At 42.4% G+C, this 22,215-nt stretch overlaps 1 protein-coding gene across 11 annotated transcripts in view; it reads right to left on the bottom strand.

Moving 5' to 3' along the window:
• Positions 1-22,215, bottom strand: part of LOC100116974 (neurabin-1) — a 554,139-nt gene that overhangs the window by 143,113 nt on the left and 388,811 nt on the right. The window contains exon 12 of one of the 11 annotated variants that reach the window (XM_031932225.2): positions 7,532-7,557. The exons of the other annotated variants lie outside the window; for them this stretch is intronic. Within the exon in view, the coding sequence (XP_031788085.1) occupies positions 7,547-7,557 (11 nt within the window). The 3' untranslated portion in view covers positions 7,532-7,546. Of the gene's footprint in view, positions 1-7,531; positions 7,558-22,215 lie in introns of those variants that run through there. 11 annotated transcript variants of the gene reach the window in all.

The raw sequence follows: 22,215 nt of genomic DNA on the forward strand, positions 1-22,215 counted from the left end.
TGGCTTCTTCGCGGTAGGTGGCTTTTGGGGTGCGTACTGGTCCGGGATGCGGGGGCGGGGCTTCGCACACACACACTAACACATCCGTATAACATACAAAATGAAATGGAAAAGAATTAGACACAGGAAACGGTTGCAAAAGTGCCAGCAACAAAGGAGCTCCCCAGCTCAAACCAAGTCCTCACAGACGGTATTCTGAAAGACCGGGCGGCTGTCGTCAAGACGGTAAATACCAGTGCCACCTCGGAAACTGAAAACAGTAAGGTAAAGAAAAGAAACAGGTACGCTAATAGGAAGCTAGCCTCGGGGGCGAAGCTAAGGACGAAGCGTCTGGAGGACGCTCCTGGGGGGTCTCAGGTTGGGCCCCTTGCAAGCGTGACCAAAAGACAACACTCCGACAGCTCCACTCCGAGGAAGCTAAAGAAGAGGTCCGTTGAGGACGCTTTAAAGAGCTACAGCCAAGCGATGGCTACGGACTTAAAGGTAGTCATCGTTCCGGTCAAGTACCCGGAAGAGCGCCTTGACGACGACCAGGGAAAGAAGGTCCTGGAAGCCTTGGAGGGGAAGATTGATGACGCCTCAGTCGGAGGCTATTTTCCGAGTTTCTTGGATAATTGGTACCAGAGGGATGTACAAATCTTTCACTGCAAGGACCAAAAGGTCAAGGAGTGGTTACTTAGTAATGCCACTAAATTGTCGTGTGGGAAGGGAGGAAACCCAGGTCGAGGGAAGTCGAGAAAATGGAAGTCGAGGTTATAGAGGTCGATCCTGGCCTCAATAAGGTAAACATAGAGGTTGATACAGGTAGCGGTGCTTTCGAACAAGATAGCTGATCAGGGACAACGCAACAGCGTGAAAAATATGAATGGGGCCGGATCTGCACTGGACACCACCATAGAATTTACGCAGATTAATCTGCACCATTGCAAGAGCGCCTCGGCCGTTCTGGCTAGACGTATGGCGAGGGTGCGTACAGGTATTTGCCTAATCCAAGAACCTTAGATTCACAACGGCAAAATCGCAGGCTTAAACGGAACAGGTACACTGATCAGCGGCAGTACCGTCTCGACTAGAACGTGTCTTATTGTTAAGGGGCTTTAGGTGGAGATGGTGCAAAAGTACTGCTCAAGGGATTTATGTACGGCTAGGGTAGGCTACAAGGGTACCGAAGGTAAGCGGAAAGTCATGATAATTTCCGCAGCATACTTTCCTTACGAAGAAGCATACCCACCAGAGGAAATAGTCGCATTTATTAGAGAATGCGAAGCCGAAGGCACCAAGCTTATAATGAGTTGTGATGCAAACGCACATCACACATGTTGGGGCAGCACAGACTGCAATTCTAGAGGAGAAAGTCTATTGGAGTTCTTGTGTGACTTTCTTAATACGGGCAGTAGACCCACGTTCCGAAACGCCGTAAGGGAGGAGATCATAGACATCACCCAGGTCTCTAGGAACGTGTGGTCCGAGGTTATGGACTGGAGTGTCGGAAGAAGTCTCCATGTCGGATCACCAATACATCGTGTTCGGACTCGGCAGACAAAGTACGCTCGACCAGCTGATAAGAAACCCTAGGAACATAAACTGGATAGGTTACAGAGAAGAACTCAAGGCTAAGATCAGATGCTTTCCTGTCACATACGGGACGGCGGAGGACATCGATCACTGCAGTAGGATCCTAAGGGACATAATAATAAGTTCTTACGAAAACGAATGTGAACTTAGGCTGAAGAGGTCATCTAAGGGCGCTCCCTGGTGGAATAAGTCACTGGAGAAACGCAGAAAGAAAGTAAGGCGGCTATACAACCGGTCCAAGCACACGAAGAGTGACAAGGACAAACAGGCATATAAAGCGGAGCAAAAGAACTATAAGAAGAATATTGAAAAAGCAGGTTTAGAGGGTTAGAAGCGATACTGCAAAAGCCAAAGCACGTTATCAGGCACGGCCAGGCTGTGCAGTGTCTTGCAAAACCCGAAAAAGCCTCTGACAGACTCGATCAGACTTGCAACAGTGGACTGGGATTTTCCCGGCTCTGCTGCAGCAGGGCATGGACGTATTAGTCCCAGCCTTAGAGAAATTGTACCGAGCTTGTCTGGCACTAGGTTATGTGACAGAAGAATGGAGGCGGGCGAGGGTGGCTTTCCTGCCGAAACCAGGTAAGACACATCACGCGGTCGCAAAGGACTTCAGGCCAATCAGCATGATCTTGTTTTTACTCAAAACCCTGGAAAGGCTGGTTGACAGATATATTAAGGAGTCATCACTAGTAAAAGCGCCGCTACACAGCAAGCAGCATGCCCACTAGACAGGAAAGTCAGTGGACACAGCGTTGGTGGTCGCGGTGAGCTTCATTCAAAAGGGCATGAAAAACAGTGGTTTAGTATTGGTGGCTTTCCTAGACATCGAGTGGACTTTTAATTACAAGACCGGCGAGGAGATTTCAGCAGGTATGGAGGAGCAAGCAATACCAGCAACTGTCGCCAGGTAGATCAGCGTTATGCTGAGGACCAGGACGATAGTGGTTGCCTGGGGAGCGTACTATTGCAAAGAAGTGGTAAAGAAGGGATGCCTACAAGGAGGGGTGCTGTAACCGACACTATGGTGCCTGGTGGTGTACAACTTGCTCTGCATCCTGAACGAGGCTGGTATAAACACACAGGCATATGCAGACGACATCCTCATCCTGATTAGGGGGGACGATGAAGACGTGCTAGCAGGTCTAATGCAGTTCGCACTGGGCCTGGTGGAGAAATGGTGTAATAAAGTAAAACTGGGGATTAACCCTAACGAAGTCAATGTCATGCTGTGTACGAACAGGTATAAAACCAAGCCGATGGAAGGGCTCCTACTCCATGGAGTTCCACTGAAATTGGTATAGGAGGTGAAATACCTGGGAGTCACGCTCGACGCTAGACTAAACTGAGGGAAACATATCAAAGATAAATGCGAGAAAGCGATAGGCACTTTCTGGGCCTGCAGGAGGGCTTTTAGCAATACCTGGGGTCTAGAACCGGGTAAAGTGGGATGGCTATATGACGCAATCATAAAACCAAGTCTCACCCATGGAGCACTGGTATAGGGCCATAAATGTAAGTTGAAAACTCACACAGTGGTACAAGACAGCGTGCAAAGATTGGTTATGGGAGGAATCACGGGATCCATGCGAACGACACCTACGGTCGCTATGGAAAGACTGTTGGAACTTTCTTCACTAGGCAAGGTAATAAGGGCAAATGCTTGCAGGACGTTCTGCAGAATAGCGGAATCAACGAACTGTTCAAATTTCAAGGATGCGGCACTTCTGGAACAAGTAATGCTGCTAATGAAAGAAAGAGGTTGTGACAGAATGGCGGAAAGAATTTATTTCTCTAAGCCGTTCTCGATTATAATCCCAGAAAGGGAAGAATGGAAGACGGGTTCACATGAACTCCTCAAAAACAGTGTGGTGTGGTATACAGATGGCTTAAAAAATACGAACGGTGTAGGAGCAGGTGCCAACAGGAATGAGAGCCCAGCGGACTTTTGCGCGCTCGAATCTGCTTTCTGCGTTGCCGCCTCTTTACTTGGACCCACCACTGTTGCGGCGCCAAGCTTCTCTCCCGTTCTGCGCGGGGTTACGCCTGTCATGTGCCTTTTATCATACGTTTTTTCGGAGACCTTATTCGCGGGGCGGTTTTCGCCCCCCGCCTTCTGGCTGTTCTTGGAGGTCGTGCCGGAGTTCTGCGAGCGTACGCCGGCCTCCTCTACGCGCTCACTTCCTCGTTTCCCTCCGGGCAATCTCTTCTTATGTGGCCCTTCTTGTGGCATTTGTAGCATGTCGGGCCCTTCTTGCTGCTGTTCTACTGCTTGTCTGGCTGGTGTTCCTCCGCCTTTTAGTTCTTTCTCGAAGGCCCCTAACCGCTCATCTAGCATTTTGCTAAACATCGTCGCCAGCTGTTCGTTGGAGTTGCTGGGCGTCTCTACTGCCACTGTTACCACTTTGGCGGGTTCCGCTGCCATTGACTGTGCTGCTGTTGGCGATCTATACGCTAGGTTGGAATACAGCGTGTCTGTGGGAATCGGAGGTGCGCTGTAGTTCTTTCCGCTAGCCACTATGGTTTCTGCTTCCGTGGCTAGCTCTCGAAAACTATCCTAGTCGAAATAGTTTCTGCGAGGTGTCAGCTGCTGTAATTTCGGTCGTATTCTAGTAATTCTTGTGTAGAATATCTAGCACCTTGTCGACGGTCGGAGGTGGTCTCATTTCCTTTATCATCCCCAAGATTCAAGTCACGTAGTCGCGCACGGGTTCGTGGGCGCCCTGATACCTCTTTTTTACGTCGGAGGCTAGGCGTTGTTGTAGCCGCCTGTTAGTTCCGTACCAGCACCTGTCCGTGTCACCTCTGCCACTCGTCTTTGTTGTTGTGATACCATTTGGCTGCTATACCAGTAAACACGTATGTCAGTGCAGCTTGTTTTTCTTTATCAGACATCTGCGCGCTCGCCATATTCTGCTCCAGCTGGCTCAAAAATCTTTCTATCCTTTTTGCGCTCTTGCCTGCGGATAGCATTTCCTATTTGTGCACCGTTCTGACGGTGTCTTTCGGCTTATTTTTCGGGGTCGTCGGGGCGTTTAGCTTTCTCTTAGCCCTCTCGTGAGACCCCCTCTGATGTTGGTGTCTGACCAGACGTTTTTCGGGGCTGCAGGCGTGCTTGTTGTTGCGTTTTCGGCAAAGGTTACTCTTGCCGCCGCGTGGCCTGCTGCGCTGTTTACCTGGGTGCTGAAGGCTCTCATGTCTCAATGCGATCCTTGTACCTATTCGCGTAGCTCGTTCATTGAGCGTTGCAGACTTTCCAGATGCGGCATCATGCCTGGTGGCATGACGTATTTTTTTCCGTCTATCCCTTTAATTGTTTCAGTTTTTTCTTGTTTGACTGCCTCTACTGGTGCTGCTTGTTTCAGGGGTTCTTCTCTCTCTTCCTCGCCGACTTCTATTCTGCTCAAAGTTCTCTGTAATCTATCGCGCATGATATTATCCTCAAGCACACCGTCCAACGGGTGCGGGGCGGCTGCTGTGCCGCTCGTAGTTTGTCGATATTGCTCGCAGACTGAGCGTGTAAAAGTCCTGCGCATCGACACCCGTTCGGCCTTTATATCTACTGGATCCAAATACAACGATGGTTCGAAATCATTCGGGCTGTATTCGCCCGTCAGCCACTTCTGGACTCGTTCAACCTTGACACCTGCGTCTCTATTTTGACGCAGATCTAAATTAACCAGTGCGGTGTGCACTCCTTCCTCCCCTAAATCCAGCAGCCAGTCAGCGATTTCTCCTTCTTTGTCGTCAAGCATCTTGTCGTCTTTATTCTACTGTTGTAATCTATTTTCTTCTTTAATCTATCTTCTTTAATCTGTTTTCTTGACGCGCACGCGCGTATTCGTAATCTCTAACCTGTGAGACTCTATTCCGCTTTCGCTCAGTTTTAGTTTTCGTTCGTTTTGTGCCGCCGGTTGATCTCTATTTTCCTTTTGATGCAGCTATTTCGTATAAAAATAAATAAAAATAAATCTACAAATGTAGTCCCTGCAACCTTGTTCCGTTGCAGGCGGACTTGCTTGCCGCCGAATCGCAGCGACTCTGGGCCCTCTAGTGCTGCTTTTTTTTGTTCTTTATTCTAGTCAGACTTGGTCTTTGGCCGTAACCTAGTTTATTTTTACTGCAATGACGTAGCCAAAAATCTTGTGCAATATTTTTCTTTTTTCTAACGGAGGTGTTATCACTCTTGTAGAATTTAAATGTTTTAAGTGAACTGTGATATTAAATTGATATACTTGTGATAACTACCTGACTGCTGTGATAAGGCATTGTGATATCTGCGTGTATTTTTCTGTGTATTTTATTTATAAGTGTATTCTATGTGTATTCGTTATATTATGTAATAATTTTATGTATTTTACGATTTTGCCGTGAAGGCGAATAAAGCCCTATCTATCTATCTCTCGCACTCACACTGTACACAGTGTCCGAGCTCTGCGCTGCTCAACGACAGTTCACGCGGCGTAAACACGCTTCGTTTACGCCTGCGCCGCTCGTTCGCTGCGTCCTCTCGCCCGCTACGATGTTCGCGCGCTGTTGCTAGCCGCACTTTGGATTCAAATTTTATGCCGGTGATTTTACGTTATTTTATTTAACCGTTTTTCGCGATTTCCCCCGACGCCGCTGTACACAGTTAAGCGCCAGTATTAACGGGGCGATTCGCAGCTTATCGTGCGGCCGCGAAGATGCCACTCGTCACCACCAGGAGGTTAATTTCCCGGTCGGTGATTCCTCGGTGATTATTCATTTTAAACGATTAATAACCGGCTTTACTCTACCGGGTTTGTCGGAAGAACGTGACAAGATCACGGAATAATAAAGCGTGCGTCTATATTCCATAGTAAAGTAATATATTCTTTGTCGATGTTGTTACAGCATACCGCATGGCGCGAGAGGACGCTTTCACACTCGTGGCTCGAGCTGAATACGATCCGACGACTCGGTGGCAGTGAGTCTCGGCTTTGGCGTCTGCAGTCGGTTAGATATGTTGATAATCACGCAGTAGCTGTTGTTATTAACTTACGATGTCCGCGCGCATGTCGATTGCTCGGTCTCCGCGTATCCGCCAGCGGTTGACGGAGATAATTCTGGCTGGCCGGGAGGTGTCCCTCCTGGTCGAAGCCGTGGATTTGCTGGGGTACCCCGGGTGCTCTGGATGGTGTTGACGTGGGCTGACTCCTCTAGCAGGTGGCCTCTGGGTGGTTTGGTTGCTCGCGTCTCGCCGTATAAATATTCGCGAGTGCTATACCGGTATCGGACATCCGAACTGCGTTAGCGCTTCTGACTATCTGATCTCGCGCGCGCCTCCCGAGTATCGCCGAACTGGCAACGTCGCTCTCGCGCATGAAGCGGTGGCGCGACTCGGCGAGCGCGCGAAATACAAATTTGCGTTCGCTCATCACACCGAATAATGAGCATCTTTGGAATCGATTTTGAGGTTAGGCTACCAGCCTAACGCTTTGTTATGTCCTAAGCTATTGAAAGCTGTCACCGGACAGTAACTCTACGGGTTACTTTGCTTTCATAAGCACGGTCGAGGACAAAGCTTCAGAGAGCGAAGCTGAGCGCCATCGGTGCTTGACTACCTTCGCGATCTGTTTCATAGAACGGCCTCCAGTAGCCGCCGGAAAATCTTTCGAAATTGTACTGTTTTCGTTACACGCACTGATTTTATTTAAACTCTTTAACGTTGATTCCGTAAACTTCCGAGAAATTTGTGGTAAGGACGTTACTCTAATCGTAATATCGTTATCGCGAATATGGTGGGCTAATTGAGTCTCTAATTATGAGAGAGAAAGAGAGAAGTGCACGATAGAGGCATGCAGTCTATTTAATTAAAATCACTTACCTTTTTCTTTATCTCTGCGACGGGCCTGCTCTGCTTCCAGCACATCGTCTCAGCGGCTTTGGCTCAGCTTCCGAAGCGGATGGTTTGATTGGAATAGGGCATCGGGGGTCAGCAGCTTTCGAATTAAATGTGCACTGGCGATGTAAATTTTAATACAGTTTATTCAATTTGCCACAAAATTTAAATAACGCTCGTTCGCAACTATCAAGTTATTTTACTAGCCGAAATATTCTAAGTCCTTGCACTGATCTGAATTTTTCTAAGTCCCGAATCGTTAAAATGATTCTTAGTCCTTAAACCGTCGGAAATTTTCTAAGTCTCGATACACCGAAATAATTGTAAGTACGATACACCGGATCGAACTCGCGCAGAGCTAGCGCGTGGCGATGATTTTTCGAGTGGACTGAGAACGTGAGGCTGGGCTCTTTTATGCCCTCGTAGCAGAGGCGATCTCCGATTTTTCGTCTCCTCGGGGGGGGGGGGGGGGGGGTTGGATTTTTGGCCAATTAGGAGGCCTAGATGCAGCTTCTTGCCTTTTTTGGAGCTTTTTATGCATGTGACGTTGCAGAGAGGGTCAATCAGAAAAACAGAGTAAAAATCCTCTCCTCTAGTACATCGAGTCCCCTCGTGATCTTCTCCTGTCAAACTCGCCTCTGATTTGCCTTCCTTATCTGCAGGCTCATAGAAGCTTCCTCTGTGCATTTTGAGCCGACTTGCGCGGTGTCCTCTTTGGCGGCTCCTCGAGCTTCCAGCGCGCGTGACTTATGTGTCACTTGCCGATAGCGTTGCGCGTTCCGCGGCCTTTCTTCATTGCACGTGCATCGCTTTCGGGTATGCGCGGTCCATGATGTACAGTAGGCCTCTTGTTTTTTTTCTCTCTACTTGCGTCTGCGGTGTTCCCGCCGTGGAGCCGAGATGTGTGCGTGCATATCGGTGTGCTTCGCTTAGCTTTGTGCCTCCTCTGTAGGACTGCAATGTGTGCGTGCATATCGGTGTGCTTCGCTTGATCTCTCGCCGTGGAGTCGTAAGGCGTGCGTGCATATTGGTGTGCCTCGTTTAGCTTTGAGCCTCCGCTGTAGAACTGCAATGTATGTGTGTATCGGTGTATATCGCTTGGCTTCTTGCCGTAGTGTCGTACTGTGTGTGTACATATCGGTGTTCTATTTTATCCTTATTGTTTTACGCGAATCTACTATTATTGATTTTCTTAAATGATTTTACTTTGAGTTTAACTATTATTTCGTGTTTACTTCGCCTTACGTTGTCGTTCCTTATTCTTATTAATTCAATTTGTTGAATTTGTTATAACTTATTATACACTACATTCTAGTAGTTCTGAGTGTTTAGACAGCTTCGAGTGCCTGGAGGGACGCCTCCAGAACCACCGTAGCCAGCACCTACTCCTGGGGCCGTCATCAGTCGTAAGGACAAGAAATAAAGCGTTCGGCCAGCGACCGAGTAAGTAAGATCTTTCTCGATATCCGGGACGAAGCTGTCAAAGGCCGAAATTCGTTGTCACCGAATCGTCGGCCCGGCTTCGCCTGTGAGACTGCGCGCGTCCCATTCGCACTCGCGCGCGCAAGCGTCGTATTTAGAACACTGTAACATATTGTATTTCAACTTAGTCTCTGACAATATATTTTCATTCTATTACATCCACACGCAAGTGTTTCTTTCTTTGTTCGATTCCCAATTGTCCCGATTGACTGTTTAACCACGGATGCGCGGAGGGAATCGGGGTGCTCCGGGCGCATCACGCATTTGTACCAAACATCGGCAGGCCAAAGCACTAGTGATAGTGCTGCACACAGCGGCTAACGTCCGCTCGCAATCACTCGGCCGTCATCGAGGGAAAGCCGACCGGGAAAAAGTCCTTCTCGAGGTGACGTGCGGCATCTTCGCGGCCGCACAAACGTCTGTCAAATCGCCCCGTTACAAATATTTTAAATAAATATTTAACTACAAGAGTTTAATACATTTTCTTTCAAAGATTTTATCATCTTGCATTCATATTATATTTAAATATGTACATAAATTGTTATAAAATGTATCTAAAAACATTTTTAATTATTTTATAATTATTTATTAGAAACATTTTAATTTGGTTCACGAAAATATATAAGAATAAAATATTATGAAAAATTTCAACATATTTTAAAAGGCTAGTAAAATATTTTGAAAACCCGCTTCCAATTAATGGCACGTAGCTTCCTCCAACTAAATTTATAGGTCCAATCAATAAAATATTGTTTTAATATACAGTACATCTGCCTGCTAATGTATGAGGCGGTTTTTGATACATAATTTAATATATGAGTTTTGGATGGTTTATCGTCCAAAAGTTTGCAGACCCCTCTGTTTTTTTATTATAGAATACGAACACTACCGTCAATTTTTTTTTAACCTAACCTTTAAAACAACTGGCTATTCATTAGATAGGTCGCTCGCGCAATATTCAAGAAAACAATTTTTACATTTTAGCTCTTTAGTTAAAAACCGCTGGACGAAATCGTTTAAAATTTTAGCAGCAGATAGCTTTTTAATGGTGGATTACCAAATAAAATTTTGAAGCAATTGACTAAATTGTTATAGAGATATTAGAAATCAAAAGATTTTCAAAAAAAAATTGAAAACTTGATATCTTACTTAGTCTTAAGTGCAATAAGGCCTTTTTACGTTCGTAATCGAGGCACAACAAAAACTCACCGCGTGGCTAACCACAAAAACGTGCTGCTTAGGTGTTATAAATGCCTAGGTTTTGACCATATCGGTAGAAAGTACACAGTAACTGAAGACAGAAGTAAGCTTAGCTTTAAATGTAGAAAAGATGGGCACAAAGTAAAAGAGTGTAAGAGGCAATCCAACTATGTACTCTGCAAAGGAGGCACAGGGGGGAAGAGTGACCATGCAGCTGGTAGCTATGCATGCCCAGTTTACCGAGCTGCAGTAAAAACCACTGACAGACAAAGAAAATGAAAATAGTGCAGTTGAATATGAATCACTGCGCGACTGCACAAGACCTACTAAGACAGTATGTCCGCGAGACAGGAATCGACATATCCATCGTCTGTGAACAATACAGAGACCTGGACACACTATCGTGGGATATGGACAGTACAAGTAAAGCGGCGATATGGGCATGCGGAGACGTCAGTTTCCAGGAAAAAATGACAAGACGTAATTAAGGTGTCACAGACGAGCACCAGGCTCTCCGTCGGCACATCCGGAGGTACCACCGATGATGCAGGCGCATCGTCAGCGAGGTAAGCTACCACCTGAGAGCTCGCGCGTATAGAAATGCAAGGTATGCATCTCCACCCGCGCGACCGCTCGCCGTCGACGAGTCGCATCGACGACAGAGCGGGCAGATCACCGCCGGCCACCAAACTGGACGGAGCTTCGTTTTTGGGACTAATACACGAGCTTGCGCCGCCAAGTGCTCTCTGGGAGCACCCACCCATTCCGTGGCATCTGGCATCCCTAAGTGGGGCTCAGCAGCAGCCAAGACAGCAGCTGAGATTTCGGCAACTTTCGACCGTAGCCGTCCAAAAATTGCTCAGAATATTTTCAAACAAATTGGAGGAAAGCGGTAAGCGGGCACGTGGCACCAAGATAGCCACCGCAGAACATACAACAGCGAAAAGTCAAGGAGAACAGAGAACTCAACCAACAACGAGGTCGCCGAGGCTCACGACAACCGACGGAGCTTAACAGATAACGCAAATCGAAGCCAATATCTACCGGCTAAAGCGTCAAGTCTTGACTGCGAACCAAGTCTCAAATAATCCACAAAGTCCATCTGGGCCCACAAAGTCGATCTTCGGTCCTCAAAGCCCATCTGGATCAACGAAGCCCAGCTGGGCCAACGCACAAGCAGCAAAACCGTAGGCGCGGACCAGCCGCCGACAAGCCAAGCAGCTTAGCAGCCGCTACAACTAGACTACCGGAGCCAGCACCAGCCTCCACGCGCAGCACAGTGTTGGCGTGAACCAGCCGCCGACACGCGTAATTGCAGACGAAACCACCAGCCGCCATGCGTACAGCGACCGTTCTCTTAGTCACCGAAATGTAAGTTCCTTCTTGCTACTATCGCAGCTTGGCTCGGGTATTTGATATTTACGGGAGTGCCGTCAGTTTTATTGCAAAACGTTTAACCGGTTCAACGCGTCGAATTCGTGCCTAGAAAAAGCATGTCGGAATCAATTTGTTTAAAAATTAACATAAAGAAAAAATATGAATCGTCGCGAACTGCCAGACAGAGATGATAAAATGAACATCCCGAAAATATTTAACATATCCCCGGACGTATTTATGTCAACTGAGCAGAGTAAACGCGGAGATTATCCCTTCGCTTCCCGAAAACGATTTTCAAGGATGCTCTTGGCTGACATAGCAAAAACTGAGAGGGGTCTCGCAAACGACCTGCAATCTCAAAAAGTAGTGATTAAGATAGAGAAATTAGTATGTAAATTCGACTGCGTGAGTGCACGTACGATCCGAGAGGTGTTGTACAACGGAGAAATTACCGAAGAACAAAAATATCCCGTGTTTTTAAAAGCTCTTGCCGAAGCAAGCTTCTGAGAGGCAAACGTCGCACGACTTAACCACCAGCGCCGATGGGGATTCTGCGCCGAGCTCTGAGTCAGAGGTCGATACATACTCTGAGGCAAATTACGGGTGCGACATCATATCGGACAATGGACCCGGCAGCGAGAAAATCGTCGTCAAATCGGAAACTGAGCTCCGCGGTAATTCGGAAACAACGCGCAGTGCAAAAAACGAGTCAGAGTTAGAATTAACTAGCCATGAGAGCTTCCGCAATTATTTGAAAGAAAATAGGCGCAAAAAACGGCGATCGAATTTAACACGCGGCGCTTGGAGAAAAGTAAAAGTAGAAAAGTAAGTAGACTCGTAAGAAAATCGGACGGAAACTAAATACGCAAAACCTACGAAAGCCGCCGAGCCACTGCAATAAAGGTTACGGGAAAACTGAACCTGCTGCGCCCGTTCTTGATTATGCACTGGTCGATAAAAATGTTTCGAAAAAATTTAAACCCAATCGTCGCGTTGTCAAACATAGCTGTTTAAACTTATAAGATTTCGGCAACAATTCGAGAAATAAAATCAGCAAAATCGCCGGCGACATCAAGAGCTTGGTCCCGAAGCTCAAAACTAATCGAATGTCTTACGCTAAAAAGAAAAAACATGTACAAGCTGATTTGCGCGAAATGAGCCGTGCCAAGGCAATCTTTGATAATAACTACTATCCAGTTGATCAGAAATTACTGGACCCTCGCAACAGAGCAAACTTAATGGCAATTATCCTATTCAATGGCAATCCGAATATTTTAGAAAAATGAATACAGCTCTGGTTGCGTTTACCATGGCTCGCAGCAATTTGCAGCGAAAATACGAAACGATGACTAGCTTGCGCTGCACGCGTCAAGGCTACACTGTAAAAGAACGCGAAACAGCCGGGTCAAATATCGGCGGCTTAACATCCGTATTCCGAAATAGAAAGATTTTAGCGATCTAATTTATCAAGACGTCGCATAATTTAGATTTAAGAAATTAATTAAAATAGAAGGTTAGAATAAAAAAATATACAGAGTGAGTCATTTTAATCTTTAATCTCAATTATCTCGTTGGCAAAGCATGCCAGCGAAAAAAGTTTCGGATAAAAGTTTTAGGATTTTTCCCTGGCTATCTGATGATGACCTTGACAATGTCATTGAGCGTGACCTTCAAGGTCATTTGAAGGTCAAGTCGATTTTTTCAAATAGAAACCCCTACTTTTGGTACCAGAAATGGAAAGAGCGGGAAATTTTACGTTTGAATATGACCTTGCCTTGACCTTGAATTCAATGGTCAAGGTCATTGGTCATGCCGATAACAGTACAACTGGTTAGCTGAACTCGAATGCATTCAAGGAGAAAATGTTACCCACAAAAGTTTTCAGTTTTCTCCCCGGCTGACGAATGGTCATCTTGACCCTGTCGTTAAACAGGATCTTCAAGGGCATTTCAAGGTCAAGTTGATTTTTTGAAATGGAAACCCCTACTTTCAGCCCCATAAATGAAAAGAGAGTGACATGCGTTCAAAAATGAAAAAATTTTCAATATTTCCAGAAATTTTCAATATTTTCTAAAATTTTCGTAATTTTTTCAGTTTTCAAAAATTTTCAAAGTTATTCCATTATTTTGTATTAGTGTCAATTTTCAAAATTCTTGATGTAGTTAAGTCATTCCATTATTTTGTATTAGTGTCAATTTTTGAGAGTGAACTACTCTTAACAGTTATGTAGATAGCAAATTAGTGCAGAAAAGCTTAATCGTGTTTTTTACTTCTTGTAAATCGATAATTATTATTGAAAAAAATCTGTTTTCCTGTTTACTGGTCTGTAACAAATTATTTTGATTTTGATCATGGCTGATTATGGTCCCAACGAAATCGTTGATATGATCATGATTTTGGGAGAAAGTCGAAATAATTATGCAGCAGCTGCCAGACTTTATGCTGAACGCTATCCCAATAGGAGAGACCCAAGTAATGTTACTATTCAAACCTTAACTCAGAGAGCTCGAAATGGAGCTTTTGTTCGTCAACGCCGTCATCATGAATACGACGAAAACGATCCTCGTGTTATTACCATTCTAGCGATTATTCATCTTGATCCTCACATTAGTACTCGACAAATAGAAAGAGAAATAGGTATACCTCAATCAACAGCATCTCGAATATTGAGAGCGAGAAGATATCATCCTTATCACATAACATTAACACAACAATTAACTCCTAATGATATGATTTTGCGAGTACGTTTTTGTCGATGGGCAATACGAATGATTCAACAAGATCAAGACTTTTTCAGGCACGTTCTTTTTTCAGATGAATCAACATTCGGAAACACTGGAGAATTGAATAGACATAATTGCCATTATTGGTCAGATGAAAATCCTCATTGGTTCAGGCCCATAGACAATCAACACCGCTGGAGTGATATGGTCTGGTGTGGAATCATCAATGGCTATTTGATTGGTCCTTATTTCTTTGAAGAGAACGTGAATGGGGTAAACTTTTTGAGATTACTTCGAGACATTTTACCTGAATTACTAGAAAATGTAGACCTAGCCACAAGGCTAAGAATGTGGATTCAATTAGATGGAGCACCACCACATTATGCACGCATTGTTCGTGATTATTTAAACACCCGCTACAATGGCAGGTGGATTGGGCGAGGTGGCCCAGTTGCCTGGCCCCCTCGTTCACCTGATTTAACCCCTCCCGATTTTTACTTATGGGGATATCTTAAGAATGTTGTTTATGCTCAACGGCCAACAACGCGAGATAATATGATCGAACGCATTCGTACAACTTGTGCAGCAATCCCTCGAGATGTTCTACTTAGAACCATAAGACAATTCAGAGCTCGACTTGATCTTTGCATCCAACAAAACGGCGGTAATTTCGAACAATTAATCAATGATTAACTCCAGTTAACATTCCATAAAAATACCAAAAAAATAACAAAAAGGGAAAAAACAAATAAAAAAAAAATACAAAAAAATAAAACAAAAAACAAAAAATGGGATGCTAAATCCTTTTGACAACCTCCTCGATAGTGCATTCTGGGTTCGGCTGATGTCAAAGGTAATTTCCGCACAAAAGATGATTATTTCCAAAATCACATGTTCGAACGTAAAATTTCCCGCTCTTTCCATTTCTGGTGCCAAAAGTAGGGGTTTCTATTTGAAAAAATCGACTTGACCTTCAAATGACCTTGAAGGTCATGCTCAATGACATTGTCAAGGTCATCATCAGATAGCCAGGGAACAATCCTAAAACTTTTACCCGAAACTTTTTTCGCTGGCATGCTTTGCCAACGAGATAATTGAGATTAAAGATTAAAATGACTCACCCTGTATATACACGTATAATAATCACATAAAATAATATCATTACTAAGTAAAAACGAAAAACCAACCTAAAACGTTTTTAAATCATATGACTCAAAAATAACCACGATAAATTCACGGCACAAGATTTGATTTTTTTTTAAAGATACTGAGACGGGTCATATTTTGCTAAATTCTTTAATTCACAAAAGATTTATAGCTCGCTCAAATTTAGTGAAAAAGTTTAAAGAAAATAATAAAAGAACCGCTACGTGTCAAACAACAATTAATCTTGTCGTGCAAAGCTAAATAAACAAAAATTTTTAATGCAAAATAGTAATACTTCTAGTTAATTAAAGCGTTTCAAAATCTGCGAACCCCAGCTTTATTCGTATTTTTTACTGTTTATTTACGCGACACCGGACGTGCCGCTTAGAGAATACAACATAGAACAAAATTCACATAGACACACTCACCGTACATACCGGGTGTCCTGAATCAATTAAGATTCGACATTGCCATTAGGAAAATAATTGATCCTATTGTTCTCTACCCTACTTTATTCTATTGCATTTTTAATTATTTTTGTTCGAAAATTAGTTTGATATGCGGAGTGAGAGCGAGAAGGTTCGAGAAGCTTGTCATCTTAATTTCAAATTCGACGGTTTTCGCTAGCCCGCACGGCATCAATGAGGTTGCCATGGCAACGCGCGCTCGCTCGCTCCTACCCTGTCTCTCTCCGCCTGTTTCGCGAGCGGTCTTCTGCCGCTTTCGCTAATTTGTGTTGTTCAGTTTTCGTATTGCCGAAGCGCTGTGAGGACTCGCCTCACAGTGTCGACCGTTAAACAATATCGTTTATTAACGCGTCGGTGCTCTAACACTCTTCTAATACTCTTCAATTTTCCATAGTCAATACATTTGTAATCACACTCTTTTTTTTAATAAACATCAATAGTTTGACGGTATACATAGTATACCTTTTCATCTCAAATTTAAAGAGCGTGTTATTATGTTCACATTAATTGTTTTGATCCACAAGTCTCTATCTAATTCGAGAGACTATAAATAATTTTCTTAACTACCATTTTTATAAGTTCAATAAAGTAAGCTTATAATTTACAACGCTGATGCTGAGATGCGAAAATCGAGAAACGAAGTGAAAACGTATAAAACGAAGAAGTAAACGATTAAATCAATAGAACACAGTTAACTTCGAAATAAAACATAATAATTGTATCGCAAATGCTATTATTTAAATTTATTTTTAGTTAAATAAAAACAATTTTACGCGTGCACATGTTCAGACGATAAACCAAAGTAAATCAGTCACTGGTACATAGCAATACGCGCAAACGATATAAAAATAACTATGACAATTCAACGAGTTGTCTATACGCAACCGCACGAAAGCAGATACTTCATTTCTTTATCTAAGCCGGTACAGTAGCACTTTACGATTAAAATTAACACGAAAAAATCGAATAGCACGAACATTAATACGGAAGAGGGGAGAAAAACTAAAGTTTAGAGTCACCCCCTAGATCAAGTGTAAAGGTTGTGCGTAGATGGGAAGACAGAAGTAGGGAGAAAATTAAAGGCTAGGGTCGCCCCCTAGATATTTCGAGCTGAGTCTGTGTCGAATCAGTGAAATCCACACGACAACAAGCCAAATCATAATAGAGCGCACGTCTCTATTTTTCAAACCCAACAGGGTTCACTTCGACTTCTCCCAACGCTTGCCCGGAGCCTATAGAGCACCTAGGGGTCCGGTCGAAAATCGAGCCTAGAAAACTCGAGCAGTGACCAGCATATAGGGAGCTAGAAAGGCGCTGAGGCCCGTCATTTATTAAATATGAATCCCATGAAGAATCGAAATCATAAGGAGCCATATGAGCTCTGAGACGTGCAAAGTGTCATCTTACTAGAGCAACAAGCCGGCATTTTTTTATAAACCAAGCAACAACACGTATTCATTTTTTTTAATCGGTCATACATCCAACGTAGCGAAAACGTAACCAAGCGACACGCGCAAAAGAAGAAAAAACAATCGATTCTAAAAATAAAAAGGAAAAACGCATACTTATATTACATAAACAATTAAAAGAGTTTAAATGTTCCACGATTTACGTAAATTCAAAAACAAAAGGAAAAATTTTCGCGAGAATAGTCCATTGCTCAAAAGCAGAATAAATTACGTCAAAAGGCAAGATCAAACCGTACTTCGTAGCATCCCACTTCGTTCTCTACCGATAGCACGAAATCAAATCATAGCAAAAAGCAGAAAGAAAATCCAAGCTGCAAGTAGCGGGACAAGGGCCTTACTCAGCGTTAGGATAAATCATAATTATTATTAGTATAATCATAATACTATAAATATATCTATTCTTTCATATACTTTCAATTTATAATATAGAGCTTACACAATTCTAAGAAGGTAAGCTTGAAATTGGCAAAGCCATTACCTTTCATATATTAAACCAGAAGCACTATAGTTTGTGGTACATCATTTTGGTATTTCTATGCGATAAAGCGTAATATAAGTAATCGCATATATTGTTAGAATAACTAAGAAGCAAAATTGAAAGAAATCTTTGTATTATATTCATGCAACAAATTCAAGACTACAATCCATAGGAAGGCTTCTCTTTTTGTAATTTACGGTGTTAAAAGCAACAAGCGGCATTCTCAAGATGACATTTTTATAATCCTTAAAATGGCAAAGTGATTTTCATCAATGAAATTAATAATTATGTATATCTAATTTTAAGAAATATTTGTATGTAGGAGCTCTGGTCCCCTCGAAAAATGTACAGTAGCAGCGGCTGCTAATCACTACATCCGCGATACATAATACGCGCACACACACACACCGAAATTCACATTTACACTAAAAAAAATATAATATGATGGAATATTGCTATGGATTTATGCTATAACTAAGAACATAGTTTCACAATGTTACGCGCTATACAATAATGACTCGACTTGCTTATGTATAGGTCCAGAACTGTAGCGTGAAATCTGAGTCTAGAGAGAGAGAGAAAACTACGCATATGCGTCGAAGGCCTCTAGACCGTTTGTCGAGTGTTTTAGTCTCGCACGGCGTCTCGCTAGAGCAGTCGTATTTATCAGACGAAAATTCTTTCCTATACCAGTTCAATAAAATGAAACTTATTTTATTTAGTATAAATTACTGATTTGTTCATTTAATATTTACCCATTTCCAATAGGTTATGGGCCTAGATAACTTGGTTAAATAGTTAAATAATTTCACTGTGTAAAAATGTGTTAAATCGTTTTGTTCGATTACTATATCTCCGTTTGTGAAATGCATTATAGTACAGATTGCATTTAAATATGAAGATATTGTGAAAATGTCATAAGTGATTCTAAATTGTGATAATGCTAAAGTAAATTGAAAATTACATGGATTATTAAAAGGAAAATTCATTGAGAGTTTAGATATTGAAAAGGTCAATTTTAAACAAAGCGTTATTATTTAAAAATGTAGTTATTTTGAATCTACATTATAAGCGCGCATTTGAGTAACATATAATTACATTTAAATTGAAAAGAAGTATACAACGACTAATGTTAGACGTGAAAAGAAAGACATTTTAAAAATGTGATAATTTTGAGAATGAAACTTCAGAAAATAAATAAAAGGAACCACCCAAATGTTCAAAAACATCAAGAAGTATTTGTTTGAAAAGTTGTTGGAAACTTGTAAATTCAGAAAACAAAGAATGATTCCAGTAATACAACGGAAGTATAATAGATTGCAACTTGAAAGATAATTAAAAGCTACGAGAAGGATTGTTAAATGATTATAGTATTGAGCACAAGAATGAAAAATAATAAATTTGCTCCGATTAAATACTGGTGGATACGTATTCATCTATAAAAGAATACATTATAACACATTATAAAAGATATAAAAAATTAATTTGCTTTTCTTGTCAATAGTAAAAATTTGAATTATGAATTAAACGAAAATAATTTGTTTCAGTGTTATTAGTTACAATGGAATTAAAAATTTCGTGACGAAGAATATGCAAGCTGTGTTTAATAGCTGTGACGCAGAAAAGAAAGTTGTCCAGAAGTATCGGCAACATGTGCTATGCACAAGGGCTGCAGTCACAAGGCTCCATTGTTCTAGTCAGTCGTAAAAATGAAGCATCCGAACGGAAAAATCAACACCCTATAACTAAAGCCTCCATAAAAGAGAGAAAGGTATAGATGGTGGAAAATATGCAAGTGGTAAACTAATTTATGTTTAACTGTTAGTTAAACAGTTTTTTTTTAAACTTATAGTTGATTATGAAAAATGTATGTTGAGATTATCATTTAAAATACCTCTGCAAGATTTTGTGGCATAGCTTTAAATTTAAAGTCACTTTGATAAAGATATTTTATCATGACATAATCATGTTTATAAAACTATGTATGAATTAAGTTAATGAATGAGTTGTATAAAATTCTGATTACCTCTTTAGTCTATTTTAATAAGATAAAATATACACAATATGAGTGTATGTAAAAATTAGTTTTTGTTCAAAGTAAAATAAAACAAAGGACACATTATTTAGAATTTATGACGGGCGATATTAGCACGTCATAAGCTCAGCATGCCGCGAGAAGAAAGACTTGTACTAAATTCACAATGTTACAGGTACCAGCGCTGGCAAGGCGGGGAGAGCCGCTGGACGACGCGAGAGAGACGGAGAGAGAGGGAGAGAGAGAGAAAATTCGGCGACACGCGACTGAGACGCGTGCCGCCAGATACGATCCGACCTTTGAACTGACTCCTCGCGAGGCGCTCAGTACTTTCGGGAGATAGCTGTTAAGAGAGTGAAAGTCGAAGTGTGTGAGTGTGCGTGCGTATACGACGTTGCGTCTCGCTACCGCATCCAGAACTGCACCGACGGGGTTCCGACTGCTGACAGCGAACATTAGGGCGATACCGGCTAACTGTAAGTGCCAGCTCTCTCTCTCTCTCTCTCACGCTACACTCGCCAGGGCTCTCCTTATCCTCCCTCGTACCTGCGACCTCGCTTGCTCGCATGCAAGCCCTGTATATAGCTTATCAATAAACGATGTGACTGTCCCTCAATAATCTCGGTAGTCGTTATTTTGCGTGTTCCTACGCGTACACTTGTATCTCGCTCCATCACCGACCCAGCCGCCTCCGCGGGCTTGCGTCTCGTATATGTACGAGATCGCAGCGTAACTGGCCTGGCCGGAACCTATTCAGCACTAGGTGCTATCCCGACGACTCTCTTCCTCGAGAGTAACGAGGTCTACAGACCTTGATTATAGCGGAACTGGAAACTGAACAACTGCATCCAGCACACCGTTATATTGGCGCCCAACGTCTGGGATTTAACAATATTTGTTTAGAAGATTTCAAATTTCGGCATCGCAAGAAAAATAATAGTCGCACCGAAATAAAATCTATACAGCGAACAAAAGCCTATATTAGAGCGAGAACGCAAGTTACACGCTAAGCATAGCGACGCGCGACTTTGTTGACATCGCGGTCGAGCGAGCTCGACGCACGAGATAAACAACACCGGTCTCCGGCGTTGTAGACGTTCGACGAAGTCGACGCGGCCGAAATATTATATTACGACTTATTACATTTAGCGTATAAGTTTCGGAAAGAGTTTTTGCGATTCGCTTTAACAGTTGTTGTGGGCGGTTCGTATCTCTGTGTACGTGAATTCGTATTGAGTTTTTTTTTGTCACCCTCAAAATTTTTTTTTTCCTTTTCGTGTTATCTAAATTTTTTTTTTTTTTGATACGACTTCAAATGTATCGTAGAAAATTTGTTTAGTCGTAGTTAGTAACCGAAAATACGAATTCACAAACAATTATTTTTGTTCTTCTCCTTCTATTTTTATTTTGTCCCATACAGTTACTACTATAAGTACGACACATAAGTCGAAGCGAATATTTACCGCGCGCAGTGTAGTCAGTATAGTATAGCAGCGCACTGTACATGCACATAGGTATATAGTTGCGTACATACAGTCTGATCTATAGGATAGCTGCGTACGATACATATAGGCATACAGACGTACAGTACAACGCTTACAGTAACATAGGTGGTTTTATACGGCCCTAGATATAAACATATTACCTGCTTGACGAATTTAAATTCTAGCGCACTGTTATATAACGCACAGTGAGTAAGACTGTCAATAGTCTCCGAAGCTTAAAGTACACTCTTAAAAATACAGCTGCTCGTAGCTAACGCGAGTAATTCAAACATTATTTTATTTATTTACTAAGTGATTACATCTGTTTGAATTACTTTTCCCCTTATTGTCAATTTGTTACCTCCTGGTGAAATCAAACTTTTCTTTATTAATCGGACCCTCACAATACTAATTAAATATTGGAGGCAGAGGTATTGTTTAAGAGCGACACGCGGAAATAAATTCGACTTGATTATTTTTTTTTTTTTACAAACGCTTATAAAATTTAAGGAGAACAAAGCTTACTCATCTGACGAGCGCTCACTTGTTTCTCTTGTTTGTTGGAAATACAGTGAGTCAGAACCGCGTGAATTATTTTTTTCTTCTCTCTTTACCCTTTCGTTATAGCAAACCAAAAAGAATTTTTCAGACTGGATAATGATAAACTGATGCATCTGACATAAGTCAAAATCAGTAAATCTGAAATGAATCATGGATATGATTTAAATTGAGCAAATGGATAATGTTAAAACTGATGCATCTGACTGACCAGTCATAATCAGTATGCCTGATTTTAAATCAGAGTAATGTAAAAGCCTGGCCAGGTAATAAAAAGTATCCAGTTGCAATTGTGAAATCTGTTATGAAAATAGACGAATCTGATTAAGTAAATCAGTTTGGTTGATTCAGATGATTA

This window comes from Nasonia vitripennis, assembly GCF_009193385.2.
Source record: "Nasonia vitripennis strain AsymCx chromosome 1 unlocalized genomic scaffold, Nvit_psr_1.1 chr1_random0006, whole genome shotgun sequence".
Taxonomy (NCBI): domain Eukaryota; kingdom Metazoa; phylum Arthropoda; class Insecta; order Hymenoptera; family Pteromalidae; genus Nasonia; species Nasonia vitripennis.